Here is a 27,987-nt window from a genome sequence, read left to right on the forward strand (position 1 = left end):
ATGGGGAATGAGTATTATGTGGCACCTGTAACAGTGCCAGTTCACAGGTTGATGCGGTCGTGTGAGCATTTATGGAGTAAGGTAATCTCACAGGTAAACTTATTCCAAGTTTCTGGACTTAATTGTTCTGAATCAAATAGGAACGTAAGTGGCCATATTCCAGCTCTGACTGTTGGCCTACCTAGCTCAGTATTGTCTACAATGACTGGTCTTCCCACAGTTTCCAAAGCCTTTCCAGGGTTTCAGGCAGAGCATTCCCAGCCCTAGCTGGAGATGCCAGCAGGGATTGAACCCGGGACCTTCAACATGTTCCACCAATGAGCTACAGCCCTTCCACAATTGTGAAGGCAGACAATACATGCAGATTGCTGCAGATTCCCAACATTTTAATGATGGACACAATACTATTGTTACATGGTAACCTTAATTAAACCTAACAATGATATTCTCTGCAAGCTCTTTGCCGTGGATGCAATCCAAAGCCATTTAACCCCACTTGTTGAAGCCTACAAGAGTTTTCTAGATAGAGAGGAGCATGTAAGCAGAAATTGTTCACTGAAACTAGGGATGGGAGCCACAGGAAAAAAGTTGTTTTTTCAGGAGCTTCAAAATAGTCAGTTTCCATAATCATTCCTTGGTGTCGTTCCTTAGGATGAAGGAGTGAAAGCTTAAATGGGCAGCAACTTGGCTTCCAGGTGTCCCCTACTCGCAAAAGGATGGCCCCCCAGTCCTGTAACTGGGGTGGAAATTCAGTGTGTCAAAGCAGGTGATGAAGTTTTCTGCGCCAGTCACATAGCTCTTCTCTGTGTTGGTGTTGATCCCGGTATTCCGGTATGGACCAAACTTCACAAGGTGGTTTGAGAAGGCATGTGGGGAAACATGGAAGCTGGTCTGTTGGGAAGAAAGTGGGATATGAATGATTATCTGGAACCCTGAGTAGCTCAGACCACAGGCAACCCCCTCTAGGCAAACAAAATGAAAGTTTTGTTTAGGAACATGTGCACTAAGGACACTGACTCCTGCCTAGAAGGCAGGGAGGTCACCCTGCAGTCTATATAAGAACATAAGGAGACCCTGCTGGATCAGAACAAAGGGGGGCCACCCAGTCCAGTTTCACGTTCTCACAGTGTCCTACCAGAGGCACACTATGGGAAACTCACAAGCAGAATTCCTAGTGGAAAAGTCTTCTGCCAGTTGGCAATTCCCAGCAATGTATTCAGAGGCATACTGACTCCAGCACTAGAATTAGCATGTAGGACCTAAGGATCTAAAAAAGAGCTCTGCTTGATTAGGCCAAAGGCATATCTAGTCCAGCATCCTGTCATCACAGTGGCCGTGCAGATGTCCACTATCAGAAGTTCCCAAGCAGGACCAGAGCACATGAGCAGCACTCCCATCCTGCGGTTTCCAGCAACAGACATTCAGAAGCATTATTGCCTCTTAGCTTATGGAGGCAGAGCGTAGCCACCTTGGCTAGTAGCCATCAATAGCCCTCTTCATGCACACTCAGTTGTCCATGTCCCTAAATTTGCCCATGGCACCCAAAATTATGGCACCCTAGAGGACTATCATAATGAGGATAACTTCTCTCAAAGAACGGGTCCTTTTCTAAGGGGCAATTTCCCTCTTTCTTGGGGACAATTAGAAGTAAAGTTCCAGCTGCATTTTGAGTGCTCTTCTCATGGAGCAACTCATGATATTTTATTCATTATTATAATATCTGTAGGCCACACTTCCATTAAAAATGCAGCAATACAAAATTGCTGGTGTTTCTGCTTATCTTCTTGTAAAAACATCAATACATACTTATTGGGGGTTTTTAAAGCCATGCTCTAAAGGCCTGTCTGGATAATACCATTTTAAGGAGACATCTAAAAAAAGGAAAAAATGATTCCTACCAAACCTCCATTGGCAGGGAGTTACACAGGGCAGGTCCTCCCTAATAAAGGCTGAATGAACCAGTGTGGTGTAGTGGTTAGTGTGCTGGAGTAGGACCTGGGAGGCCTGGGTTCGAATCCCCACTTGTCATGAAAAGCACTGGGTGTGATCTTGAGCCAGCCTACCTCAAAGGGATGTTAGGAGGAGAAACCGGGGACATGTACAGTGCAGTGCAATGTTGTGGTTAAAGTTGTCGGACTAGGACCAGGGTTCAGTTCCCTACTCACCATGAAGCACACTGGGATGACATTGGGCCAGGCCCTGCCTATCACCCAAACCTACATTGCAGGGTTGTTGTGGAGAATGAGAAGAGGCAGAACCAAGTATGCCACCTTGAGCTCCTTGAAGAAAAAAAGCGGGATATAAATAAAATACATAACCTCCGTGATTGAGGTAGAGCATAAGAGATCAAGTGGTTCTTAAGGTGTACTTTGGCCTCATGGTTTCTAGGGCTCTGGATTAACAGAAGGACCATGAACCTGTCTGGGGCACAACAAGTCAGCAAAACTGCTCATACCGGCATTTCATGCACCGTGGGGGGTTTCCCACCGTAGTCCATGTTGGTGGTCCTGAACAGTGGGTTGGGCTCTTTAAATCTGAAAGACAGGATTCCAGTTGAATGTAGATAATCACACGTTTCCTAATACTATTAGGACAACCAATGTTAGCAGAAGAATTGGTCATATATATGATCTTGGCAGCTCAGACAGTAATTGCAATTCAGTGGGGGTGGGGAACCCCCAAAACTGGCATTGGACACTCTGTGCCACTCACTCTGGAACAGAGCTAAAATGGAGAAAATTACATATGATTTGTGAATCCAACAGGGACTAGAACTTCCAGACATTTTTAATATGATTTGGCATTCCTTTATGACGTAAACAGCAGAACCATCATTTTCAGGACAAGCCTGGCAAATGTGGAAGTAGTCTTTACTAGCAGTTTCGTTATTTTAACCCCTGTGCAACTGGATTTTTTATGTGCCTACTTTGTAGTTCCATTTTTCATGTTTTAATTTGCATCTGTTATAGTGGTTCTCTTTGTTTTATATACATGATAAAATGATATTTAATCATATTTACCAAAATAAAAAAGCAGGCACTGACTGGCAGCTGCTCTCCAGAGTTTGAGGCAAGGTTCTTCCCCCCCCCCATCCAACCTGGTGATTCCTTGAGGGGAGGGCACATCTGTTTGAAAAGCAGGTGCCCACCATCCATCCCTCTCACCTGTAGCCCCGGAACCATCCAGGGTTGTTGAATCGTCGAGGCAAGGTTGGCTCCACTCTGTAGTAATCAGAGGTCCTCTGGCCCACCTCTCCATCCTTTTTCTCAAGGGAGACTGTTGTGTCTGGACAATGCTGTTCCTGGGACATTGCAGAGAGTAGGGGTGGGGTGGGGGTTGTAACTCTCTTTCTGAAAGCCAGCAGTGAGGGCGGGGGAGTGGCAGGAAAGAACCCAGACCTCAAAGATGGTGGTTGGTTCTTGTGTAGAAACAAAGCCACTGGGTTGCTAGGAGACCGTACCAAGCAGGAACAGCTCTTAAAGGGACCAGCGTCTGATTTGGACACCTTTCCAAGAATATCAGTATGGATTTGACACCCAGTAATACTAGGCAGAAGGGACGCAGGTGGCGCTGTGGGTTAAAGCCTCAGCGCCTAGGACTTGCCGATCGAAAGGTCGGCGGTTCGAATCCCTGTGGCGGAGTGCGCTCCCGCTGCTCGGTCCCAGCGCCTGCCAACCTAGCAGTTCGAAAGCACCTCCGGGTGCAAGTAGATAAATAGGGACCGCTTACCAGCGGGAAGGTAAAAGGCATTTCCGTGTGCGGCTCTGGCTCGCCAGAGCAGCGATGTCACGCTGGCCACGTGACCCGGAAGTGTCTCCGGACAGCGCTGGCCCCTGGCCTCTTAAGTGAGATGGGCGCACAACCCCAGAGTCTGTCAAGACTGGCCCGTACGGGCAGGGGTACCTTTACCTTTACTTTACCTTTAATACTAGGCAGTGTTGTGTGGTAGTTAGAGCAAGGCTCAAATCCCCACTCAGCCAGGAAGCTCATTCAGTGACCTTGGGCCTGTCACTGACTCTTAGCCCAATCTACTCACAGGGCTGTTGTACACCACCTTGAGCTCCTTGGAGGAAAGATGGGCTGTAAATCAAATACATAATACATAGGACAGGGCCACGAAGTCCCACCCACCTCCACCTCTGGATTGATAGTGGGTCAAGCCACTGGTTCATCTAGCTCAATATTGCAGACACTGACTGGCAGCAGCTCTCCAAGGTTTCAGATGGGACGTTCTTAGCCCTATCTTGAGATGCCAGTGGGGATTGAAGCTGGGACCTTCTGAATGCAAAGCAGGTACTCAACCACTGAGCTATAGTCCTCCCCCTGAAAATAAAGTAAAATTCTAGAGCTACTAGCCCTGAAAAAAGCCTGCATTAGAACAGGAGCATGGGTCCATATAGCTGGGTGCTGTCTACACTGAGTGGCAGCAGCTTCTCAGGGCTTCAGACATAAGGCATCCCCCAACCCTACCTGGAAATGTTTCAGTGGGCATTGAACCTGAGACCTTCTGCATGCAAAGCATGAAATATGGCTTTTTCCCTTGAAAATGAAGTAAGATTCTATTCCTCATGGTTCTGAATAAAAGGCTGGATTAAATAAGAGCATGGGAAGCTGCATTAAACCAATCAGGACATTTGCCCATCTAGATTAGTATTGTCAGCATTGACTGACAGAGACTTTCCTGGTGGTGGTGGTGGATCTGCTTAATAATATATATATTAAATTTGGGGAAGAGTCCTAGTTTGGTGGTAGATAATCTGCTTTGCGTACAAAAGGTCCCAGGTTCAGTCCCCAATGGCATCTCCAGGTAGCGCTGGAAGAACCTTTCTCGCTGAAACCCAGGGGAGCAGCTGTCAGTCAGTTGTCAACACAAAACAAGATGGAGCAAAGTCTTGACTGAGTATAAGGCAGCTTGCCCTGTTTCTATCAGTAAGATGTATTATTTGATTACCCTTTCAGCTTGTTTTGAATGCATGTTTTTGTAAGTTAGGTCTCTGAGCCAGGCGTGACCAAAAAAAAAGGGCCTTGGAGATCCGCATTCACCGCGCACGATTCACTTCGTTCTGTAAAGCTGCATTGGCGGGGAGGGAATTGCGTTTGAGTCCGCTTTGCGCTTTTGCAACAGCAGGTGGAGCTGCTACGCGCAGGGACAGTCGGCCTCTCTCTCCCTCCCTCCCTCCGACCTTCCTTCCTTCCTTCCTGCGGGCAGGAGAGGCATGATGGCGGCGCCCAGGCTCCTCCGAGGAGCAGCGGCAGGTAAGAAAAAGGAAGGGCGAACGCGGCGGGCAAAGGTCCCCCCCCCGCTGGGCGCCCCGCGCAAAGCAGTTTTTACGCCTGCAACGCGGGAGGAGGAGGAGGTGCAAAATAGCCTGCCTCCAAGCGCGATTCAGAACCCAAGCCCCGCGTGCACGCGTGTACGGGAAGGGGAAAAGCACGTTGTACATGCTCCAGAACTGCTGGATCGGGGTTAGGGGGTTCTCATACTCTTCTGTAGGGAAGGAAATTGGAGACGGGGCTACAAACCATAATGCAGACTTGAGGACTTAAGAAGTGCCTGGCTGCTGGATCAGGCCAAGGGCCCCCCATCTAGTGCAGCATCCTGTTCAGGCAGTGGCCAAACTTCCCTAAAAACCTAGGGATCTAGATAGAGGACGCCTGCCTTGCCAGTAGTATGTGTGAAAAGGATCTTGGAGACTTATAAGACTACAAGCTGGACATGAGTCAACAGTGTGATGCAGCAGCAAAAAGCACTAATGCTATTCTAGGCTGCATCAACAAAAGTATAGTGTGTCGACCGTAGAAAGCAGTAGTTCTGCCTTGGTCAGACCACAGTTGGTGTACGGTGTCCTGTTCTGGGCAATACCACTTAAGAAGGATATTGACAGTGTGCACAGAGGAGGGTGACCAAGATGGTGAAGGGTCTGGAAACCAAGCCTTATGGTGAACAGTTGAAGGAATTGGGTTTATTTAGCCTGGAAAAGAGGAGACCGAGGGGACATATGATAGCCATCTTCAGTTATCTAAAGGGCTGTCACATGGAAGGTGGAGCAAGCTTGTTTTCTCTTGCTCCAGAGGCTGGGAATCAATGGATACAAGTTTAGAAGAAAGGCTAAGCATCAAGAAGAGCATTATGACTGTAAGAACTGTTCAACAGTGGAACAGGCTCCCTCAAGAGGTGGTGGGTTCCCCTTTGGAGGTTTTTAAGCAGAGGTTGGATGACCATCTGTCATGTATATTTTAGTTGAGATTCCTGCATAAAATCTGTGCTGCACCAAGAAGTACTTTTATCTGTCCTGAATCTTCCAACAGACTTAGTTACCATGCCCGTCTACTTCAGAAGTTTGTTATGACTTACCTTCTACAAAATTGTGGTGTCTCCCCACCCCCACCCCGGTTTCTCTCTACTCTCTGTCTGGATCAGTCCTCCCCAGACTTTGCAGCTTGGGTGCTTGGACCAAGACTCCTCCCACCCTTCAGAGGCTTTATACGACTCTTCCAGCAACAAGTCCAGAAGAAGCTCCCACTGGTGAGCATTGCTGGGGAAAGAGGAAGGTGGGATTGCTGCTGATGGGAGTGCTGGATTTGGCCCTGGGATTCAAAGCCACTCCAGTCACAAGTTGTGGCTGGATTGGGGCGGGAGAGGGATCCTAGGCCATTTCAATCCTCTCTTCCATTCAGAAAAGGGCGGGGAGGGGGAGGTGTTGACGAAAGGAAAATGGGGTGAGTGACCCTATGAGAACTGGTCCTGCTGAATCAGGCCCAAGGGGGCCCGTCTTGCCCGGCATCTCTGTGGCCAACCAGATGCCCCAACAGGAAGCCCATGGGCAGGACCCAAGCACAAGAGCCCTCTCCCCTGCTGTGGTTTCCAGCAACTGGGATACAGAAGCAGCATAGCCATAATGGTTAGTAGCCATTTCTATGAATTTCAAAGCCACTGAAAGCGTAGCCTTAAAGGGTTGTGGGGTGAATAGCTGGCAAATCAAGAGAAGCTGTGATGTTTTTGTGCAAGGTTTTGATGCAGTTCCCAGTGATTTCCTCTGCTCCTGTGCTATGTCATTTGGCAACTGAGTTTGAGCCAATTAGCCACTTTCCCCCCCTCTTTCAGTCAATTATGACAGGCTCCTAGGGGAGCCCCTGAAACACCCTGATTTCTTCAACGTGCAAGAGCTCTTCTCCCTAAGGGACCTCTTTGATGCCAGAGTCCACCTGGGCCACAAGAAGGGTTGCCGTCACAGGTCAGTGATTCTACCAGTTTTCTTGTAAACAGTGGTTTAATAGCATGTCAGACCCATGATCCATAGCTATGGCTTGTCTCCTAAAAATAAAATAAGATTCTAGTCCTCATGGTTCTGAAGAAAGGGCTGAATCAAACAGAAGCAAAGGTCCATCTGGCTTAGTCAGTGTACTGTCAACACTGTACACTGCCTACAATGACTGGCAGCAGCTCTCCAGGGTTTCAGACAGGGGACATTCTTGGCTGAGAAGTGGCCCTTCCCCTAATAAGAAAATAAAACTCTAGTCCTCATCATTCTGGAGAAAAGGTTGGATGAAATAGGAATATAAGAACTGCCTTGTACTGAGGCAAGCCAGTTGCCCATCTAGCTCAATATTGTTTACACTATCTGGCAGCTGTGACTTGCCAGGATTTCAGACGGAACATTCCCTTCCCTACCCAAAGATGCCATTGGAGACTGAACCTGGGGCCTCCTGCATGCAAAGCAGATGCCATGGCATTGAGCCATGGTCTTTTTCTTAGGCACTAAATAAGATTCTTATCATTCTCAATAAAAGACTGAGTTAATGGATTGCAGCCTATGGCAGTTTTTCTTATCCTAGAACCACCGAAATGAATGGGCTCAAGCAGCTCCTCCACATTTCATCCTCACGAGAACCCTGTGAGGTAGGTTAGGCTGAGAGCGAGTGACTGGCCCAAGATCACCTGATGGCCGAGTGCGGGGGGGCGGTCCTTGTCCTACACTCTAACCACTACAGCACACTGGTTCTCATGCATTAAGACACCCTGCAGGTTGACTGGTCCCAAGTTCTGAAGGGCTTTATGTTCTAGTAGGTAGGTAGGTAGGTAGGTAGGTAGGTAGATAGATAGATAGATAGATAGATAGATAGATAGATAGATAGATACACATACACGAGAGAGAGAGAGAGAGAGAGATTTTGAGATGTGTCAAGTCTCCCATGGCTTTATGAAGACAAAAACCAATCCCCACCACTGCTCTTGTTTGGCCTCTGTCTCCTGCAGATTCATGGAGCCATACATTTTTGGGTGCCGCCTCGATCAGGACATCATCAACCTGGAGCAGACGATGGTACACCTCCAGCAGGCTCTCAACTTCATGGCTCACGTTGCCTACCGCAAAGGCATAATCCTCTTCATCAGCCGGAACCGTCAGTTTTCCCACCGGATAGAGGCCACCGCCAAGGAATGCGGCGAATATGCTCACACTCGCTACTGGCAGGGCGGCCTGATGACCAATGCCGATGTCCAGTATGGGCTGGGTGTCCGCCTGCCTGACCTCATCATCCTCACCAACACCCTCACCAACGTCTTCGAGCCCCACATAGCCATCCGGGACGCAGCTAAGATGAACATCCCCACAGTGGGTGTGGTAGACACAAACTGCAACCCAACCCTCATCACCTACCCCATTCCGGGTAATGACGACACCCCCTCAGCTGTCGAGCTCTACCTCCGGCTCTTCAAGATGACCATCATGAGAGCGAAGGACAAGCGGAGGCAGATGGAGGTCTTGTGCAGAGGGCAGGACAAGCCTTGCTAAGGAGGCCGGAGCGGCTTGGTGGGAAACCATCCCCCCCCCCAACTCCTGAAAAATTCACTAGCTGGTCCCAGGTGCAAAATCTGTCAGACTGTCTTGGCTACAGGCAACTGAGCCACATTCGCAGCATGTGTTTAAAACACCATGGTACAATTTTAGAGCCATGGTTTCTCAAAAGAATCCTAGGAACTGTGGTTCATTAAGACTGCTGAGAGTTGCTAGGAGGCCCCCATTCCCCTCCCAGAGCTACAATTTGCAGACTGGTTTAACAGTCAATCCCTCTTCCCAGGGAGGTCTGGAAATTATAGCTCTGTGGGAGGGAAGAGGGGTCTCCTAACTCTCAGCACCCTGAACAAGCTAAAGTTCCCAGGATGCTCTGAGTAAATCCATGACTGTTTGAAGTGGTATCACAACACTTCAAATGTCTGGTGTGAATGTGGCCTGGGTTAGGTCCTGTCCATACATTTCAAAGCATCCTTAACACCACTTCAAATAGCTGCGACTTCCCCCAAAGAATCCTGAGAACTGTAGTGTGTTCAGGTTGCTGCGAGATAAAAGGAGACCATGCTGTTTCCCCTCCCAGAACTATAATTCTCAAGCGTTCTTTGTGAACAAAGATTTATTGTTAAATCACTCTGGGAATTGTAGTTCTGAATAGGGTGGAGGGTGGATCCTAACAGCTCTCAGCACCCTTAACACACTGTAGCTGCCAGGATTCTTTTGGGGGAAGCCATGAATGTTCAGAGTGGTAACGGAGCGCTTTAATTGTGTGTTTTAAGCGTGGCCTCAGGTTGTGAGTCAAAGCATGCTTGCAAGATAGCAAACGGATGCATACCACATATAACTCAGAGGTTATTTTCCCAGGAAACTTCCACCTAGAGTGCAATAACTTTCCTTCAACCCCACAAGACATGCCATTCTGCCTTGCCTTTGCTGTACATCTTGACCAGGCTTCCTCAACCTCGGCCCTCCAGATGTTTTGAGACTACAATTCCCATCATCCCTGACCACTGGTCCTGCTAGCTAGGGATCATGGGAGTTGTAGGCCAAAAACATCTGGAGGGCTGAGGTTGAGGAAGCCTGGTCTTGATTGTCCCATCATCAGTTTTAAAGCAACAACAGCTCTGAAGTAGGACGTGTATCTGAAAAAGTTAATTGTCAGCAGAGGATAGCTTACAGCATTTCCTAGGACAGCAGGAGTGGGAAACATCTGGGGCCATGCAGGTACTTCTGAACTACAGCTTGCATCATCGCTGGCCACTGGCCACTCTGGCTGGGGCTGCTGCAAGCTAGAGTCCAGCAACATCTGGAGGGCCACAGATTTCCCCAGACACAGCCCAGACTGTCCCAAAGTATGGGTAGAGAGCAGTGGTAGACTGGGCCAAATGCCTTTGCTTCTGCATTGGAAGTTGTTTCTCTCTCACACCCTTTTTTCAACCTCATGTATGTTTTCCCTTATAAAAAATAAAGATATGTTTGCAAACAGAAGCATTTATGTATTTAATTAACAACATAAAAGGAGCCCTGCTGCTGAATCCGGACAAAGGGGCCCATCTAGTCCAGCATCCTGTTCTCCCAGCTGCCACTTAGATGCATATTATGGGGAGCCCCCAAGCAGGATCCAAGCCCAAGAGCAGCCTCTCCCTTCCTTCAGTTTCCAGTGACTGATATTCAGAAACATCTCTGCCTCCAACTATGGAGGCCAAAGGATGGCTACCATGGCTAGTAGCCACTGACAGCCATCTCCTCCCTGAATTTGTCCAGTCCTGCTTTAAAGCTATCCAAGTTGGTTATCATTGCCTCCTGCGAGAGCAAGTTCCACAGTTTTAACTGGAATAATTAATCTAATTAGTTTGGGGGGGGGGGTTTAAATACCCTGTCCTTTCTCAAGGCAGCGTTGAACTTAGCAAGCAGGGGAGATGTGCCAGTCTTGTTTCCAACATTGTGTATTACCTGGAGTTCCTTCTCTCATTTTATACCTGCTGACCAGAAGCCTGTGCTCCTCTTTCTGTTTTCCGACTCTGCCTTCTGTTTATCTACTCCAGCGTCAAATGGCTCTTAGCACCAGAAAGTTACTCCTAAGGTTTAGTTGGTTGGAATCTCCATTCTTGCAATTTGGATCAGTTTGTTCAGGCCCTTCCCTCTGGAGCAGCAGAAAATAGGCTTGCTCTGTCTTCCAGGTGGGAGTCATTTAGGTATTGTTACAGTATTCCATGCACTCTGGTTTCCGTCACAGTGTTCTGTTGTGCCAGAAGCGGTTTAGTCATGCTGGCCACATGACCCAGAAAGCTGTCTGTGGACAAATGCCAGCCCCCTTGGCCTGAAAGCGAGATGAGCGCCACAACCCCATAATCGCCTTTGACTGGACTTAACCGTCCAGGGGTCCTTTGCCTTTTTACCTGTTACAGTAGGTGTCTGAACCCACCTGCATGTCCAAGCACTCATGTGTGTTCATACACACACTGCCAAGAGGTTTAGGATCCTGTCAGTTAGGACATGCACTTGTTATGAATATGCGTTTACCTTTAACCTTATGCCAGAAATTAAGCTTTCACACTAAAGGAATAAAAAGCTTGGTTTGTTATATGAAATAGAAGTGACAGAATGTATATAAATGCTGCTTCAGACGGCTAAATATACAATTTGTGAGGCAACATCTCACAATAAATACATACACACCTTGATCTAAAGAGTAACAGAAATACCTATTTTCAAAAAACCTGTAGAAAAGTGAGCTTGGCAATTTTGCCACTGAAACCCACACTAAATAGCAAAGCAGAAATGGAAAACGAACACTGTACCTGTTCTTAAACACATGTATGCTGATCCTTGAGAGCCTTGCATAAGTAATGTTGAAGCTAGCAAACTGACAACTGGGAATTGGGGGTTTAAAATACAATGGCATCTCGAGATAAGTACTTAATTTGTTACGGAGGTCCGTTCTTAACCTGAAACTTCTTAACCTGAAGCACCACTTTAGCTAATGGGGCCTGCTGCTGCTACCGCACCGCCGGAGCACGATTTCTGTTCTCATCCTGAAGCAAAGTTCTTAACCCGAGGTACTATTTATGGGTTAGCGGAGTCTATAACCTGAAGCATATGTAACCTGAAGCGTATGTAACCCAAGGTACCACTGTAATATTGAACTAATGCCTCCTAGTAGGGAAGTGAGGGGCTTTGAAATGAACAGTTCCTGCCCATTTCTCACCTTTGTCCATCCTAGTGAAAAAATGGCTAAAACTGGTCATCCAGTTTGCTTCCCACTCTGATGTTTTGCTTAACAAAAGGATGAAAGGCTGTGATAGTGCGCCATTAACTGTACCTGGCCGTCTCTTCATCTGCTCTCTGCCTTATCTCTTTCCTGCTGGTGAAAGTGCTTATAAGGGATATACACACACACACACGTAAGAACAATAGTGTAGCACTTTTGAGTTCAGTGGGGCTTACCCTCAGGTAACTGTCCATGCAGGATAGCAAGAAATGGCAAAACTTACCGGAAGAATAAGAAATCAAGATAACAAACTTTTTATAAAAGAATGGAAATTTAATATTTACAGATAAATTACAGATAAGCTCATTGGCAGGATAAGATAACAGATAAGATCATTGGCAGGATTATTGTAATAACCTGTAGTTTTATAAGAGTATATATTTAAAGCAGATGAATAAATGAGCAAATTAAGTTAATTTGGATATGCAGAGGATATTAAAAATAAATTTAAGGAACCACAGAAAGAGGGGGAAGGAAGTCAAGCTTTTAAATGTTAAAATGATTGCAAAATTAGTGAAATGTATAAAACTAGTGAAATGTATAAACTTGAAAAGTGTAAATAAAATTTGTAAAATTCGGAGGGTGGGGAGAACAGTCTTCCACACTCGGCCAGATTTTTCCCACCTGATAACTTGGAGGCTGAAAAGGTCTGGTTCATCCTACTAGGCTTTTCAGGGCTGGCCCTTGATGGCTTGCTGGATTCTACAATGGCATCAACCAGTCGTATTTGCAGCATGTCCTGGAAGCCTTACCTGTCTCCTTGTTCACAGTTTGGGGTGTAGCCTCTCCCTCGCAACATTCATGGTTTTCCTCAGTTTCTTCAGGAAGGGATAAATAAGGAGTTTAATGTCAGCACCCTCAAAAAAACAAGTGGCCTCTCTGAGCAGTGTTTTTAATTTTCTGGGTAGAGATCCATTGAATTCCTATCCTACGTATAAACTTTTGTTTGAGGGAGTTGTGTTGTCCTGCTCCCCTGTCATACATAGATTCACTCCTTGGAATTAAAATTGGGCTCTCGCAGCTCTCAGTGGTCCCCATTTTGATCCACAACTCAGCGCTCTTCATCAGGATAAAGTTGTGCTATCCCCACACCTTTTCTCATGCCTAAAGTTCATTCAGATGTAAGATGCATAACTCGTAAGCCGAGCAGAGCTGATTGTGCATCAAAAACCAGCCACACAAATACAATCACAAATAACACGCCTTAAGTTAATTATATGTTCCAAAGTTACTCTCACTGGTTGCTCAAAGGTGATTCTTCCTTGCCAGAGGTGACCTGATTAAAACGCCTTTCCTAGTTTCTCTTTGCAGGATGGGAAATAACAACATAGGTCAGCATTCCAAGCTAATAACCTCACGTTCCCTGAGCTGTGGTGAGAGAATCTCCTGAGACACCCATGCCCCAACAGGCGTTGCAGCTGTGGCTGATGTGCCACAGTTGTGTCAGTAGGTGGCAGAAAGGAACAGACTATGTATATGCTCAGTGTTCTGCAACCCGTGAGTATTCAGAATGATTAGTAGCCTGACAGGTGTCCCCAACTTCCTCAAATGTGATGTTAAGGTTCCTGCAAAAATCATGTTCTGTCTGTCCAAAATTGAGGGGTCTTAGCAAGTTTCTAGTCTTCATGGTTCTGAATAAAGGGCTGAATTAAATAGGAACACAATAAACTGCATTCTACTGAGTCAGCCCTTTGCAGTCCACCTAACTCAGTAAAGTCTTCTGTGATTGGCAGGGGCTGTCCAGAGTTTCAGGCAGGGAGTCTTTCCCAGCCTTTCCTGGAGTGGTAAGGGATTGAACCTGAGACAGACATCTGCACACAAAGGAGATGATCCGCCACTGAGCTCCAGGCAGTGCCTCCCACAGTTTCCCCACCCAGTAGAGCAACTTTCAAAGCCTGACAAAGTTGCAAGTTCACCTCTCTTCATGCTTGTAAAATGCATGTTGCTGGGTTTAACCTGGGAAGTTTCTGGGTTAGTGAGGAGAAAATAGTGTTTTTATAAACTGTGTTCCAGTAGATAAGATGAGCAGACAACAAGGACCTTTTATAATGTAAGGCTGCAGATCTAGCTTGCTTTCACCCAGGCACCAGAGTTGTTAAAAGTCCATCCTCCGGGGATATTTGAGCTTCATTCTGTATAACTACAAACTAAAGCCGGAATATCTGGCTTGCTCCAGGTCAAATAAATAACCACATATGATTTGGAATGGGGATGCAGATTTCTTGTGCTTAATGCAGCACAAGCCTTCAGCGGCCTTCAATTTCAGCATATAATTTCAGGGTCTATGGATTAGTTTGTTTAATACCCTATTTTCTTCCGTTCAAAGGAGAGTTGCTGCTGGATTTCTGCAGCAGATATTTTAATGCACAAGGTAAGCCTGGCAACAGGTTCTCCAGACACAGACTGAAAAACTTTGCTGCCAAGCAGCAGCTTTGTAGAGTTTGCACTTGTAAGATTAAAAAAATACCAGGGTTTGGTTTTGGGTTTTAGGGTGTGTGTTTTTTTATAGTGACCCAAATACATGCAGAGTGGAAGCAGCCAGGTACACTTGCCCCAGGCCTTGGAGGGCTAAGTTGGCTGAGGGCATCACTAGGGGCCTGCCAGACTTATGATGTCATGCCAAGAATGCCCTATGCCTCCCAGGCAACCGGGGACTTACTAGGCAAAACAGCCATGGGCAAAACACCACGCCTGCCTGTCTGTATGCATGCAAGGCTTCGACAGTAAAATCTGGACCTGCATTACTGTATGCAGTACTAACATGTAGCATCAGATCAGATTAGCCAACAGTGCTGCAATATGTTTGTTGGAGCCATGTGTCTAGTTCATCTTGTGCCAGCAGGGCTTGGGTGAGAATGAGGCGTGTAGAGTTAGTTTTGCAAGCATGGTTGAGAAGTGCACAATACTTGTTAAATCAGTGTAGAATGTACAAGGTTTCTGAACTTCCATTTTTTCTCTGTTTAAATTTTAGCTCAGCTGGAACAATAAAACAGGTACATCCATCAGGGGTGCAAAGGAGGGAAAAGAAGCAGAAACAGATGCTCAGAGAGCAAGTCAGTTGCTCTCACAGAGGATTCGTGCTCATGGGCAAGACCAGTATGACCAGGACAACTTCAACGACTGCACCCAAGAATGATCCACAACAAGGGACTAATCATGAAGAGTCTACTGAACAACCAGAGCCATTTGAGAGACCTGATTCTGGTAATTATGGGTGCATCGATGAAAGCGATTTGGGGAGATTCTCACCTGCATTCTTCAAGATATGCATCTTCTTGCAGACCGCAGTCAGACAGGTACAAAGAATACAATTATTGTTTTCAGCTATATGTCAAATAGAATTCAAAATGACTTGATTGCAGCATATGTGGAAAAGGTGGTGAGCATATTGCAAAAGGATTCGAAGATTTCTACTACTACTATAGCGTCATAGTCGATGGTATACCTGATTGCTGTCACAAGGAGAAGCATGTGTTTTAGGTTCATTTTGTGGTGAAGATCAAGGAGCAGTGAGGAGTTGTCAAGTGTTTTCTGTGCATGGAAGACTGTAGCAATAAGACTGCTGAAGCAATTGCTAGTCCAGGGCATGGACTTTTCCAGATGGCATGCCCGGGCCAGATATTGTTGCAACCATGTTTTGAAGCTCATAAAGGCATTCAAGCACGAATTGTTCAGAAAGTGCCCAAAGCTTTCTTTTCTGTGTAATGCACTTAATTTTTCAGTATGCCATGATGCACAGACCAGTATCCAAATGAAGTTTTTCCAACTATGTGCGAAATACATATATTTTTTCCACTTGCAGTCCACTACTCTGAAAAATACTGAAGCGAGTCCTCAACACATCACTGCATTCAGTGAGCGCAACTCATTGGAGTTCATGCACCAGTGCTATGTGACCAGTGTATGAAAAGCCAGCAAATATAACTTGAAAAGATAACTTCATTCACCAAACTCTCAACTGGAGAGCCTGTTACTTCACTGAGTGACAATGTCTTGAAAAGATCTGTCTATTGATGTGTATCAGATGACACATAAGGACAGGAAAACTTCCCACAGATTTGGTCCTTCTTGAACTTGCTCCAGTGAGTCATTCAAAGTGGTTAGGAACAGCAAACAGGTTTGGTCGCATATGGGTTTCAAAGCATGACCTTAAAGGCAAAACCCTCCACAACTTAAGACTGATAGAGGAATACATCTTTTGTGTGTACTACCAATGCTGGTTCAACATCAAAATAAAATACTCTTGGGATGGAATGCCCACATCTTGTTCCAGGTGCAGTGAGTTAGGCTGCAAAAAAAAGTTATAGTGGGTGCTGTTTTGCCACCTATCATGGTATGCATTCAGGAAGATGGTAATTCAGACACTCTTGTGCTCAGATGAGAGTGAGGAGAGCTGGTGTCCGAAAAATGATTGACTTGAGGGGTGGAGATGATGACCCTCTGGGAGATCTTTCTGTAAATCTCAGGAATATATCTTTCACAAATCCCAAGTGTTTTGTCCCTGTTGGAACTGATAGATGAACCAATGCAAGACTTGATTAAACTTGTTTAAGTTTCTTATTAGCTGATGTCATTACCTTGTAATTAGAAAACATTAGAAAGTAATGTTGTATGTTAAGCAGGATATGTTTTATGTAGAGAAACTAAAAATGTTATAGGATTACCAGGCACTTTCAGAAGTTAAACTTAAAATTATTTGGTTTTCTGAGAGCAGTTTATGTGCTTTTTAATGAAATGTGGATTGATCAAGCTAAATGTTGTCCAGTCACAAAAATAATAGCAGATTTTAATTCCCTAGACCCAAAAACATATTTTTAAGACCCCTCACTGAAGAAATTTGGAAAAATTAACTTTCAGTCCTTAAAATGACATGCCCTAAATTGTGGTGGGCCTCTTGCGGCGTCTTGAATTGTGATGCTTATGTAAACTGATAAAAACACACAATAAAATTACTAAAAGGGGGTAGGGTGGGGTTGCATAAGCAATCATTTTATCCCAGAAAGCCGCTGTTGCTCTGGGGGAGATCAGAGGCCACCTTCACACCATACTTTAGTATGCTATGATACCACTTTAAACAGTCATAGCTTCACCCAAAGAATCCTGGGAGCTATAGTTAAGGGTGCTGAGAGTTGTTAGAAGACCACCTGTCTCCCTCACAGACCTGCATTTCCCAGAGTGTGTGGAATAGGGGCCTCCTAATAACTCTCATACTCTTAAACTATAGTTTAAGTATGATTCTTTGGTGAAAGCCAAGACTGTTAAAAGTGGTATCCAGTGCAGTCATAAAATTCTAGGAGCCCCCAAAGAGTCCTGGGAGCTGGAGTTTGTCCAGAGTTGTTAAGAGGACCCCTATTCCCTCCCCAAGCTACAATTTCCAGGGTGGTATAGCAATCCCACAGTACTTTGGGAAATGTAGCTTTGGGAGGGGAATAGCAGACTCTCTTAACTCCCAGCACGCTGAACAAACTACAGCTTCTAATTGATCGGTGATGTGGTAATGTTATATTGTATTATTTATGCAAATTGATTTTCTCTAGAGTTAAAGATCTGGCTGGGACAAACGTTGTTATGCTGAACTTGTATTTTGCACAATTTGTATACGGTGTTTGTTTGATAATATGTAGTTTGCTATGCCTAATAAAGGATTGACTTTTTTTAAAAAAACTACAGCTTCCAGAATTCATTAATGGAAGCTGTAACTATTTAAAGTAGTATCATTGCATTTTAAATGTCTGGTATGAATAGGGTCATATGCACAAGCAGACAAGAAGATCTCAGATAGCCCAGGATCTGGCTTCTCGCTGTTTTTTGTACTGGGACTCTAGCAAAAGAATTCCCACCCACCCACCCCCAGTGTTGTTCTGCTTGCATCAGTTGCCAGCCATCCCTTTTTGGGTTTCTCTTGCAGGATGAGGTGTTGTCACCACCCAAAGATTTGAGAGTACAGCGGTGGTGTTTATGTGTCATGTGCGGCATGTATCTGATTGTCAAAGCTCCCCAACCCCCAGGTAAAATTAAAGAAAAAAATGTGTTGATGTTGTAAGATGTGACAAGACTGGTAAGATTGGGGAATTGTCCAAACTAGCAAATTCTAGTTTCTAGGAGTGAAGCATGCTAAGGCAGCATTTTGCAAAAGATCTCTGCACCCTGTCCAGAGGCCATGAGGTTTGTGGTTCTCTTGGAGCTTGTGAAGACCCAGATTCAAACCCTGGCATTGCCAGCAAGTTGCTCGGAAGCTGGGAATGGGTGGTAGATCAGTGGCCCCAGGGTCAATCCCTTGGAGCATCTCCAGGTGAGACTGGGAATGTCCCCTGTCTGAATTGCTAGGGAGCTGCTTCCAGCCCTTCTGGACAACACTAAGCTAGATGAACCCAAGGGTGTGACTCTGCATAAGGAGACCAGGATTCAAATCCCCTACTCAGCCATGAAGCTCACTGGCTGACCTTGGGGCATTCGCTTGCTTCTTAGCCTATCCTACCTTGTAGGGTGGTTGTTGGGATAAAATACACTCACTACCTTGAGTTTCCTGAAGGAGAGATGGGGCATATAAACCTAAGGACAAGGCCAAAGAGATAGAGAGAGCACTATTTATTTACATCAGAAGCTGTTCATCCAAAACAATTTCCCTTGCTTCACTGACAGTCTGTCCATCCAAAAGGGAGGAGGACCCACTGGTTATTCCACTTGTCCTTTCCCCCCTGTTGCTAAATCTTCCTGCTTGTATGCTTTTGGGGGCGGGGGGGGGGGGGAGAGCAGAGTGCTCCCTGGCCCTCTTCCTATTCTGCGATCCTCTGTGTGCAGCATCAGTGGTTTTCGGCATCCCACACCTATGAATATTTGGTATTTGAGATTTTCTTCCACAAGAGTGTCTTGAGGCTGCTGAGCACCAGTGAGTGGTGGACCTCCATCTGGCTGGCCAAGCCGCTGAGGGTTGTGCAGGTCTTGAGCTGCTTCTGAAGCTCATCTTTCAGATCGGAGGGCGCCCCGTGGAGCAAGTACTCCTGCAGAAGCCCACATACCTTGGCCAGGTTGGGCTGGACCACGTCACTCTTGCACTGCTTCATGAGCTTGTCGCAGGGGGCCACGCAGTCCCTCCCATAGGTACAGTCCACGTTCTGCTCGCAGTGGCGCCCTTTGAGGAAGCCCCGGATGGTCATCTCTGTCGCCACCTTCCGGAGGTCCACCATCTTGAAGTCATGCCTGTCGTTGTAGCCCATGTTCTTGAAGCCCGCCTCGCAGATGTAGAAGTTGCCATACATCCCGTGGAAGATCTCCTCCACAAACTCCAAGAGGCCAATGGCGATCTTCGCTCTCTGCGGCCAGGCTGGGGAGAACCACCGGTGGAGGACCCTGTGGATGGCCGCGGGCAGCAGTGGCTGCAGGAAGCGAGGGACCTCCACAGTATAGAGGGAGGTGTGGCGGATCTTCTCGGTGACGTACAGGTCCCCGCAGTGCCCCAGCAGTTGGGAGGTGTGCTCCTTCTCATGCAGGGAGAGCGTCAGCAAGAAGTCGTTCAGCTGCAGCAGTGCCCAGATGGATTTTGCCTCCGCCAGCGACAGTTTCCCATCTTGACTGACATCCGCCATGGCCATTATCTTGTTCACTAAGTTGGTGAAGGAGACCTGGTCACCTAGATTGGACTGCAAAAGACAGATAGTTTTTCATTTCATTTTACAGTCATACCTTGTGTTGCGTTTGCTTCAGGTCGAGCGTTTTCAGGTTGGTCCCGCGGCAACCTGGAAGTACCGAAAAGGGTTACTTCTGGGTTTCGCCGCTCGTGCATGCGCAGATGAGCAAACTAACGTCGTGCGCATGCACAGAAGTGGTGAATCGCAATCCGCGCACGTGCAGACGCAGGTTACATTCTGCTCATGTTGCGAACGGGCCTCCGGAACGGATCCTATTCGCAACCAGAGGTACCACTGTACTTCATTCCTTTTTTCTATCCTTTCCCCCCCTTTTGCTTCTAGCCTTTATTTACCATTATTAACAACCCTAAAATTGCAGTAGCAGGGTATTACAATCATCTCATATCCAAAGCAGATAAACAGTAAATAATATTGTTATGAGCTCACTGGCTTCCCGCCGCTACCCCCCACCCCTGCTGGCAACAGCCCCACCCCTTTGCCCTCCTTCCAGGACTTCCAACTGCTAGCTCTGTTGTTTTGGATCCTCAGCCCCCTGAAAACAAGAAACCCTTCTCCCATTCCCTGCTGGTGTAGTGACAAACTCACTTTTAAGAAATTCAGGAGCATTTCCTTGAACTCATCCATCGATGTCCCCCGTGTCGGCTTGCTGAAAAGGACCACATCTCTCCTGGGGGCTGAGTCAGGGTTGCCATCGGCCTTGAGGGCCTCTTCAATGCCACATTTGATGATCACCTCCTTCTCTTTCCAGAGGCCGCTGTATACCTGCACCGAAGGAGAGGAATGTAACTTAGAGAGACAAACTGGATCTGCAGGACACAGATTTATTTGACAGGTGCCCAAAGTTCACAGAACGTAGCATTGGAAGGGAAGACACACACACACACACACACACACACACACACACACACACCACACACAAAGGGACACTTAGTCCAACTCCCTGCATTGCAGGATTCACAGCTTTGTTGACCAGTTGAACAGCTATGTGCGTGTCAGTATCAGAAGAAAGATTCCAAAAAGGGCGGCCTGAATGATCAGGTGGATGCAATTCAATGTGGAAAGTGATGCATGCTGGGGCAAAATAAATCTTAATTCAACACACGCATTCCTGAGGTCTAAATTGGAAGTGGTGGACCATGAACAAGAACTTGGTGCCATAGCAGAGAGCTTGATGAAGGTGTTGGGCCAGTTTGGTGGTCATGAAAAACACAAACCAGGCCTAGGGATCATCATGGAAGGAATTGGAAATAAACTGCCAGTGTCATTGTGCTGTTAAACAGATCTAAGTTGCAACTGCGTTTGGAATATTGCGTGCCATTTTGGTTGCCTCGCCTAAAAAGGGATATTGTATATTATCAGTTTTTAAAAATCATTTTTATTGGCTTTACAAATACAAAATACAAAAAAACAGAGAATAAAAAAGTATATCTATATAAAGAGATTCTCTGAATCTCAAGACTTCCCCCTGTCCCTTCCATGGGGTCTCATTTTAAATATCGACTACTGCATATTCATCAATACTCCATTTTTTATATCAAATCATATTATACATCATAATTTTTACACTACAAGTAAAATCAAAATCCTGTCATTGTTTCCATCTGCTTACAGTGGTCTCCTAAATAACTTATACATTTTCCCCATTCTTTTATAAAGTTTTTGTCCTTTCGGTTTCTGAGTTTTCCAATCAGTTTTGCCATCTCAGAATAGTCCATCAGCTTGGTTTGCCATTCTTCTCTGGTAGGGACTTTGCAAAAAAAGGATATTGTAGAGTTGGAAAAGGTTTAGAAAATGGCAAGCAAAATGATTGAGTTGATGATGGAGCGGCTCCCATCTGAGGAAAGGACTTTTCAATTTTGAGAAAAAGATAGGCAATAAGATAAAAAAAAATTACAAAATTATACATAGCATGGAAAGAGGAATGGGTTTTCTCCTTCCCTCATGGACTCATGGACATTCAGTGACACTGAATGTTAGGAAGATCCAGGACAGACAAAAAGTCCTTCATGCAGCACACAATTAAGCTTTGGAACTTGTTCCCACAGGAGGCAGTTGCAGCCAGCAACATGCATGGTTTTAAAAAGAGGATTGGACAAATTCACCAATTTAAATGGCCACCTTCTCACCAGCATACAGCAAGACTTAAGCAGCCTGCCCAGCACTGTGATGTCTCTACCTCATCCCTGCTCCCTGCCACCTTCAAAGTCTTTCCATAGCTCCAGCCAACGATGGAAAGTCAACCTACCTGCTGGGTGGGAGAGGACGAGAGGCAGTGCTGGAACACCAGTGTATGATCCTTGCAAAGGTCTTTACACGTCGACCCGGAAATTATTCCTTTATTATATTGGTCACACTGGAAAGGAGGAGGAGGAGAAAACAAAGGAATCAATAACTGTTAGCTATCATATCCCACCTTTCCTCAAAGGAGTGTGAGGTGGTGTATGTGGCTCTGCTTCCCCTGTTTACCCTCCCAACAACCCTAGGGTAGGGCTGAGAGACATGACTGGTCCAAGGTCAACCAGTAAGCTTCATGCCCTGGGGTTGGTGTCCCCTCAAACTCTACAGTTCTATGTTTATACAGCTCAGTTTCTTCAGCAAAGCAATGCGTTCCCATGTTACTTCCTTCCCTCCTGAACCAGGCAGGAAAGAGGCAGGAAAGAGGATATTTGTCAGGGGAAGGAGAATCTCACATTTCTTCACTCCGACCAAAAGCCCCTCCTGCTCCTTCCCCAGCAGTTGGGGACCATTCCTCACTGAACCATCATTAAATCAGAGCTCAGAGAACTCTTCATTAGAAGGCACCACTCTGGGCAAGTAGCAGATGGCAAACAACAGCCATCTGGCCATTGAAGTTCCTCTGGAGGCTCCTTATCCAGCAGCCAAAAGTTCCAGGCTTCTCTTCTGCTCACTTGGCTTCAGATCCATTATAGGTCCAAGTCCATGCAGCACCCCAGCAGACAGGGAACTTTTCCAATGGAAATGCTATCACAATAGACCTTAAGAGAAGCCTGGCTGCAGCTCCATCAGGCCAATGGCACATCTAGCCCACCATCCTGCTCTCACAGAGGCTGACCAGTTGTCCCGAAAGGAAGCCCAAAAGTAGGACCCGAATGCCTAGGACCTGCAATTCCTAGCAACTGATATTCATGCAGTCCTAGAATTGTAGCGTTGGAAGGAACCCCAAGGGTCATCTGGCCTCCAGCAAATGAGACCCCACTGCCTTCTGATGCAATATTAATCATAGTAATCATAATAATAAATAATTTTGCAAATGTGGATGGGGGACACTCACGATGATCATCTGGCAGACGTGTCCTCTGCAGAGTTCTGAATAGGACGAGTAATGCATGTAGACCACCCAGCTGCCCACAAAAATGCCCAGCCAGGCAAAAAATAGGTACTTGACCTTGATGCCAGGAAGACGGCTCTGTGAGGTTGGGAAGAGAGAGCAAAAGAAATTTAAGCAGAGCCAAAACAGGTATGGAAGGATATATCTATATATACACAAAACCCACATCTGTCAACGGGTTACAGGCAAGGTGATGGTCCCAGGCCAAGTACGGTGTCCCAGGCCCAGAAAAAATCCTGCTGGCGCCACAACAGCTCAGGAGTAAACCCAGAGTCTCATTTTTGCTTTTCCTCTTTCAAAGTCTGCCTGGATTGGCACCTGTGCATGCCAGTAGGCCAGTCAGCATGGCATATTGGTTAGAGTGTCAGACTGCTAGTACTTGGGAGAGACCAGGGTTCAAATGAGAAAGAGGTTCCGTGTCTGAAACATTGGAGAGCTTCTGCCAGTCAGTGTAGACAGTACTGAGTTAGATAGAACAATGAGCCCAGCTTGATAAGAGGGCAGCATCTTATTTAAATTGGCTTATTATTTAGAACATGAGGACTAGAGCCTTATTTTTTAGGTAAAAGCCTCAGTGGTAGAGCACCGGCTTTGCCTGCAGAAGGTCCCATGTTCAATTTCCAATGGCATCTCTAGGCCATGCTTGGGAAGACTCCTTGAAACCCTGGCAATCCACTGCTAGTCACTGGATAGTCGATACTGGATAGACCAATGGTCTGTGTTGGTTTAAGGCAGCAGCCTTATTCAATTCACCTTCCTTCAGAACTTTGAGGACTAGAATTTTGCCATGATTGAGGGAGGGAGGGCCATAGCTTCCTATGTTCTTGTGTTAGAGGACTGTAGCACAGTTAGTCCTTGTAGTTCTAAACAAAGTGTTGAATTAAACAAAGGTCTGAGAGACTAGAGGTTTGAGTTTCCAGACAGATTTGGGACGCAATGGCTGTTTTTATTATAAACTCTCCAACTTCAGTAATAATAACAACTCTTAACATCTCCACCCCTAGGAAAGGTAACCATATTTACGTTTTGAAATCAGGAAAGCTTGCACACTGTGTTGTGAAGTTTCTGGTTAGCCTAATACAGATTTTGGAATTATTTTTACAGCTTACCTTTATTTTACTTTGTGACTCTTAGGTAGGAACTTGACTGTGCTGATTTCTTCATGTGAGTTTTGGGACTGGTGGTGGCGAGGGAGGTTGTCAAGCTATCTCGACCTTCAACAACCTGGAGCCATCCTGATGTTTTGGACTACAACCCCCATCAGCACCAGCCAGAAACACACAAACATATGGCAGGCAAAGGTTGAGCTTAGATGTATAAGTTCTGATGGAAGAACTGGCTGGTTCCTCCCCCAGTGGAGAGTCAGCACTCTGGATTGTGGACTTTGCAGTTATGTAATGCACATTTTGCCTCTTTTGGGGCTTACTGGATGGAAATTCATGCCACTCTCACTGATAAAGGCCATCTCAGTCTTGCAAAGCAAAGGTGAATTATAATCTTTTCAGCAGCAGGTTGGGAGTCCTCTATTCTCAGACATTTGGTGGGATAGTTTTTTAATTTTGGCATTGTGTTGACAATTATTCCTGATGTGTTTAGCGAATAGGAGGGCTGCTTTGATTTTAACACGATACAGATATTTCTGTCTGTATCCTTTTAAATTTTTTGTGTATTTCAATGACAGAGATTCCTTGATTCCTTTCCTGGAAAAGGCATCAAAGAAATTAAACTGACAAAATATTCTACTGAGATGTTCCCAATGCAAACTAATAAGTCTGATTTTGGCTCTGGGGCTGTGAACATTTCTTTCCTTACTTGATAAGTAGCTCTCTCCTTTTGACCTGAGAGTTAAAGGGCACCCTTGCCTAACCTTTTCAGGTGGGCAAGAAAGTATGTTGCCATTTGGCTAATTGAAGAATGGAAAGGAATCCCACCAAGTTTAGTGGGTGTTACTCCCAGGTAGAAGACAGGAGTGCCTGGCGTGCTCTGATCCAGGGGGTCACGGAGAGTCGGACACAACTAAACAACTAAACAACAACAACAACACTCCCAGGTAAGTATAATATAAGATTTTGGCCTTTCTCTTCAACAATGACCTGTACCTCTTAAGATGCAATTCCTAAAGCATCTCAAGAAGGCAGCCACTATTGAGGTTTTCACAATAGGCGAAATATATTGAAGCTTAATTCATCTGCCTTGTCACTATTTCATCAGCTTAAAAAAAAAATCCAACACGCTTGATTGATATGGCCCAAATTATCTCGATTTAGTGAGGGGGATATGGGGAGAAGTTGCAAAACAGTTTTTTAAAAAAATGTCCCTTACAATACAATCCTATATTTGTTTAGTCAAATGTAAATCCCCTTGAATTCAATGGAGCTAATCGTCCAATGTGCATCTAGTCCAGCCTCCTGTTCTCACAATTGGCAACCAGATACCTCTTCCAGGAAACCTGCAAGCAGGATTTGACCATAAGAGCACCTCTTCCCCTCCTGTGGATTCCAGCTACCGATATTCAGAAGAATCATTACTGCCCCTAATAATAATAATTGATAGCCCTTTCCTCCATTAATTTGTCTAATTCTCTTTTAAAGCAATTTAAGTTGACCACCTTCCTTTCTGTGGGAGTGAGTTCCGCAGCCTAAATGCACTGGGTGAAGAAGGATTTTCTTTTTTCTACCCTGAACCTTCCAACATCCAGCTTTGTTGGATGCCCACAAGTTTTAGTGTTATGAGAGAGGGAGGAATTATGCTATGCATAATTTTATAAACTTCTATCATGTTGTATCTTAAACTAAAAAGCCCCAACCTTTCATCTAGGAGAGTTGCTCCATGTCCACTTTCAGTTGCCCTTTTCTGAACCTTTTCCAGCTCCCAGGCCAGAACTATACACATTATTCCAAAACTGGTCCCGCCCCCATAGGTCCATTGGCCTTTGAACTTGGGAAAGAGATGCCCCTTATTCTAACACATGCACAGACCCACTGGGAGCAGAGCAGAGCAGCCTAGCCACAGCCATGCACTATTTCTTACCATCGTCTGCAATGGATGTTGGGAACACTGGAAGCTGCTTTCTGCAGGGCCAGACCCTTGGTCCACACTGACTGGCATTCACACTTCCCCACACTTCAGGCAGGGCATCCTTCCCCAGCCCAACCTGGAGATGCCATTAGGGATTGAACCTGGGACCTTCTGCATGCCCAGCAGCTGTTCTGCCACTGAGTAGAAATCCTCTGGAAATATTTTCAACACTGACTGGCAGCACCTCTCCACCCATTTTTCTGGCAGGAAGTCTCTTTCCTTTGCCCTACTTTGGATATCTGGACACTACTGCCCCTCTCCTGAGAATGGCAGGATTCAAGAGAGTCTCACTGCCATTTCCAAGCCAGTTTTCATTCTACACACACACACACACACACACACACACACCCTTGCTTGATTTGAAGGGCACTTTGTGTTTCCCTGCTGCAGCATTTGCCTGGCATTTGGGCACCAGAGATGTTGCAGTGCAGAATGCCCCCAAACTCTTGGCCTTTTGCAATTGCCAGCTGGCCTGGCTGATTTGCATGGCTGCCTCCAAATGGGCCAGATATTATTCTCCAGCACTCAGAGGCATCCCACACTGTCTCTGGCCTTTCCTCAATATCTCCCCTTCCCTCCCACACAAACCAGTCCCCCAGGTACATTAAAAATAATAAATACACGTGCTTCAACAGTGAACACACTTCTTGCAGGGGCTTCTGCTTGTAGAAGCTAAAACCCAAAAACCAGAAAAGGAGGGGGGCGTACTAGAAAAGCAGATGAACTGGTGCAGGAGTTCTCCACCTGCTTGTGGGGCCAACCAGGGGGGGTCCTCCTTCGCCCCCAGGAGGTTCCTCCTGCTTTTTTTTACCTGCTGCACCAGGTAACGCCCAAGTACCCCTTTGGCGCTTAAGCGGTAAGTGGTCCAGTGGTGGGGAAGAAGCTGCCTTTGACATTGACAAGCTTGTCAATTGCAAGAGGCAAAGGCGCGCGGCGCCCCAGTATACAATCTCCAGCAAGAAGGGCGGCCTTTTTATCCTTATTTTTTTGCTCCGAAGCCTCAACCCATCTTGAGAGATCAATTCTCCGCCCCCGCCCCCACGCAGTACCTGCAAACGGCACTGAGCTTCAACTCGGAGGCCAGAGAGACACCACCTCCCCTTCCATCGTTTCTCTCTCCATCCGCGCCCGCCTTCGCTCTCACCTGCAGCCCCATGGAGAGGGGGCAAAAAAGTACCAGCTGCACAACCCTTCTCATGCTGGGCTCTGGCAGTGCAGGGGGGGGGGTGTCTCTTTTGTTCCAAGCCCCCCCTGGAAAGAAGGGGGGAGTCGCTGCGCTCACGCCAGACTGGACAGGGCAGGGACTGGGGGGCTCGGTGGGTCCAAGGCAGTGGGTCTTCCAGGCTGGCCGAGGTGGGGGCCCCTGCTGCCTCCCCGTTTCTGCCGCATCTTCCTCCTTCTTCCTCCTCCTCCTCTGGATGATGCTGCGGAGACGCTCCTTAAAGGGGACGCCTGTCCAGGCACATTTCTGCCCGCCGATGGAAAAAGAGACCCGAGGGGGAGCTTCCCCCCTCCCCTTCTCCTTCCGTCCACAATCGGGTCTCCAGCTTCCGCTTATAAGTCTTTGTGGCATCTTCAGGCAGAAGGCAGGAGGTTTTTTGGGGAAGAAGGGGAGCCCAGGCCCCCCCAAAAAACATCCCTGGAGGAGAGAAGGGGGTCTCCCAACCCCAGGAAGGGCAGCTGGCTTGCCACATTTGGAAATGGATGAAGTGGCGTTGGTACCTTCAGCATAACACACTTGGCATCCTTCAACCTTAAAACTCGCTCCTGCAAGAGGCTAGGAGGACCAACCACATGGGCAGCGATAGTCTTATTACTCGCCCTTCACCCTAAGGTCCGAGGGCATGT

The 27,987-nt window shown here is 46.4% G+C and overlaps 3 protein-coding genes and 1 long non-coding RNA gene across 4 annotated transcripts; 2 read left to right on the forward strand and 2 right to left on the reverse strand.

Moving 5' to 3' along the window:
- Positions 1-361: 361 nt before the first annotated feature.
- On the reverse strand, positions 362-3,443 carry PIERCE1 (piercer of microtubule wall 1). The gene is made up of 3 exons (XM_079961545.1): positions 3,165-3,443; positions 2,456-2,534; positions 362-891 (listed from the first exon to the last, which is right to left on the reverse strand). The coding sequence occupies exons 1-3, from the start codon at positions 3,308-3,310 to the stop codon at positions 703-705; spliced, it is 414 nt and encodes a 137-aa protein (XP_079817671.1). The 5' UTR covers positions 3,311-3,443; the 3' UTR covers positions 362-702.
- Positions 3,444-5,117: 1,674 nt separating this feature from the next.
- On the forward strand, positions 5,118-10,280 carry MRPS2 (mitochondrial ribosomal protein S2). Its single transcript, XM_079961500.1, has 4 exons — positions 5,118-5,256; positions 6,422-6,526; positions 7,106-7,235; positions 8,258-10,280. The coding sequence occupies exons 1-4, from the start codon at positions 5,217-5,219 to the stop codon at positions 8,793-8,795; spliced, it is 813 nt and encodes a 270-aa protein (XP_079817626.1). The 5' UTR covers positions 5,118-5,216; the 3' UTR covers positions 8,796-10,280.
- Positions 10,281-13,717: 3,437 nt separating this feature from the next.
- Positions 13,718-17,724, forward strand: LOC307207556. Its single transcript, XR_013834716.1, has 3 exons — positions 13,718-14,434; positions 15,035-15,267; positions 15,866-17,724. It is a non-coding gene; the product is annotated as an uncharacterized lncRNA (long non-coding RNA).
- A 912-nt stretch (positions 17,725-18,636) lies between these two features.
- Positions 18,637-27,915, reverse strand: DIPK1B (divergent protein kinase domain 1B). The gene is made up of 5 exons (XM_079961350.1): positions 27,284-27,915; positions 23,005-23,139; positions 21,958-22,065; positions 20,298-20,474; positions 18,637-19,703 (listed from the first exon to the last, which is right to left on the reverse strand). The coding sequence occupies exons 1-5, from the start codon at positions 27,710-27,712 to the stop codon at positions 18,891-18,893; spliced, it is 1,662 nt and encodes a 553-aa protein (XP_079817476.1). The 5' UTR covers positions 27,713-27,915; the 3' UTR covers positions 18,637-18,890.
- Positions 27,916-27,987: the final 72 nt, after the last annotated feature.

This window comes from Podarcis cretensis (assembly GCF_951804945.1).
Source record: "Podarcis cretensis genome assembly, chromosome: Z".
Taxonomy (NCBI): Eukaryota; Metazoa; Chordata; class Lepidosauria; order Squamata; family Lacertidae; genus Podarcis; species Podarcis cretensis.

Excerpts from the sequence above, each read along its gene's own strand:
- MRPS2 (XM_079961500.1), top strand. The coding sequence starts at position 5,217 with ATGATGGCGGCGCCCAGGCTCCTCCGAGGAGCAGCGGCAG. Across the intron at positions 6,527-7,105 it reads TCCAGAAGAAGCTCCCACTG|TCAATTATGACAGGCTCCTA; the intron begins GTGAGCATTGCT and ends CCCCTCTTTCAG. Across the intron at positions 7,236-8,257 it reads AAGAAGGGTTGCCGTCACAG|ATTCATGGAGCCATACATTT; the intron begins GTCAGTGATTCT and ends TGTCTCCTGCAG.
- DIPK1B (XM_079961350.1), bottom strand. The coding sequence starts at position 27,712 with ATGCCACAAAGACTTATAAGCGGAAGCTGGAGACCCGATTGTGGACGG. Across the intron at positions 22,066-23,004 it reads ACGTCTGCCAGATGATCATC|TGTGACCAATATAATAAAGG; the intron begins GTGAGTGTCCCC and ends CCTCCTTTCCAG. Across the intron at positions 19,704-20,297 it reads TGCTCCTGAATTTCTTAAAA|TCCAATCTAGGTGACCAGGT; the intron begins GTGAGTTTGTCA and ends TGTCTTTTGCAG.
- PIERCE1 (XM_079961545.1), bottom strand. The coding sequence starts at position 3,310 with ATGTCCCAGGAACAGCATTGTCCAGACACAACAGTCTCCCTTGAGAAA. Across the intron at positions 2,535-3,164 it reads GGATGGTTCCGGGGCTACAG|ATTTAAAGAGCCCAACCCAC; the intron begins GTGAGAGGGATG and ends CCTGTCTTTCAG. Across the intron at positions 892-2,455 it reads CCACGGTGCATGAAATGCCG|ACCAGCTTCCATGTTTCCCC; the intron begins GTATGAGCAGTT and ends TCTTCCCAACAG.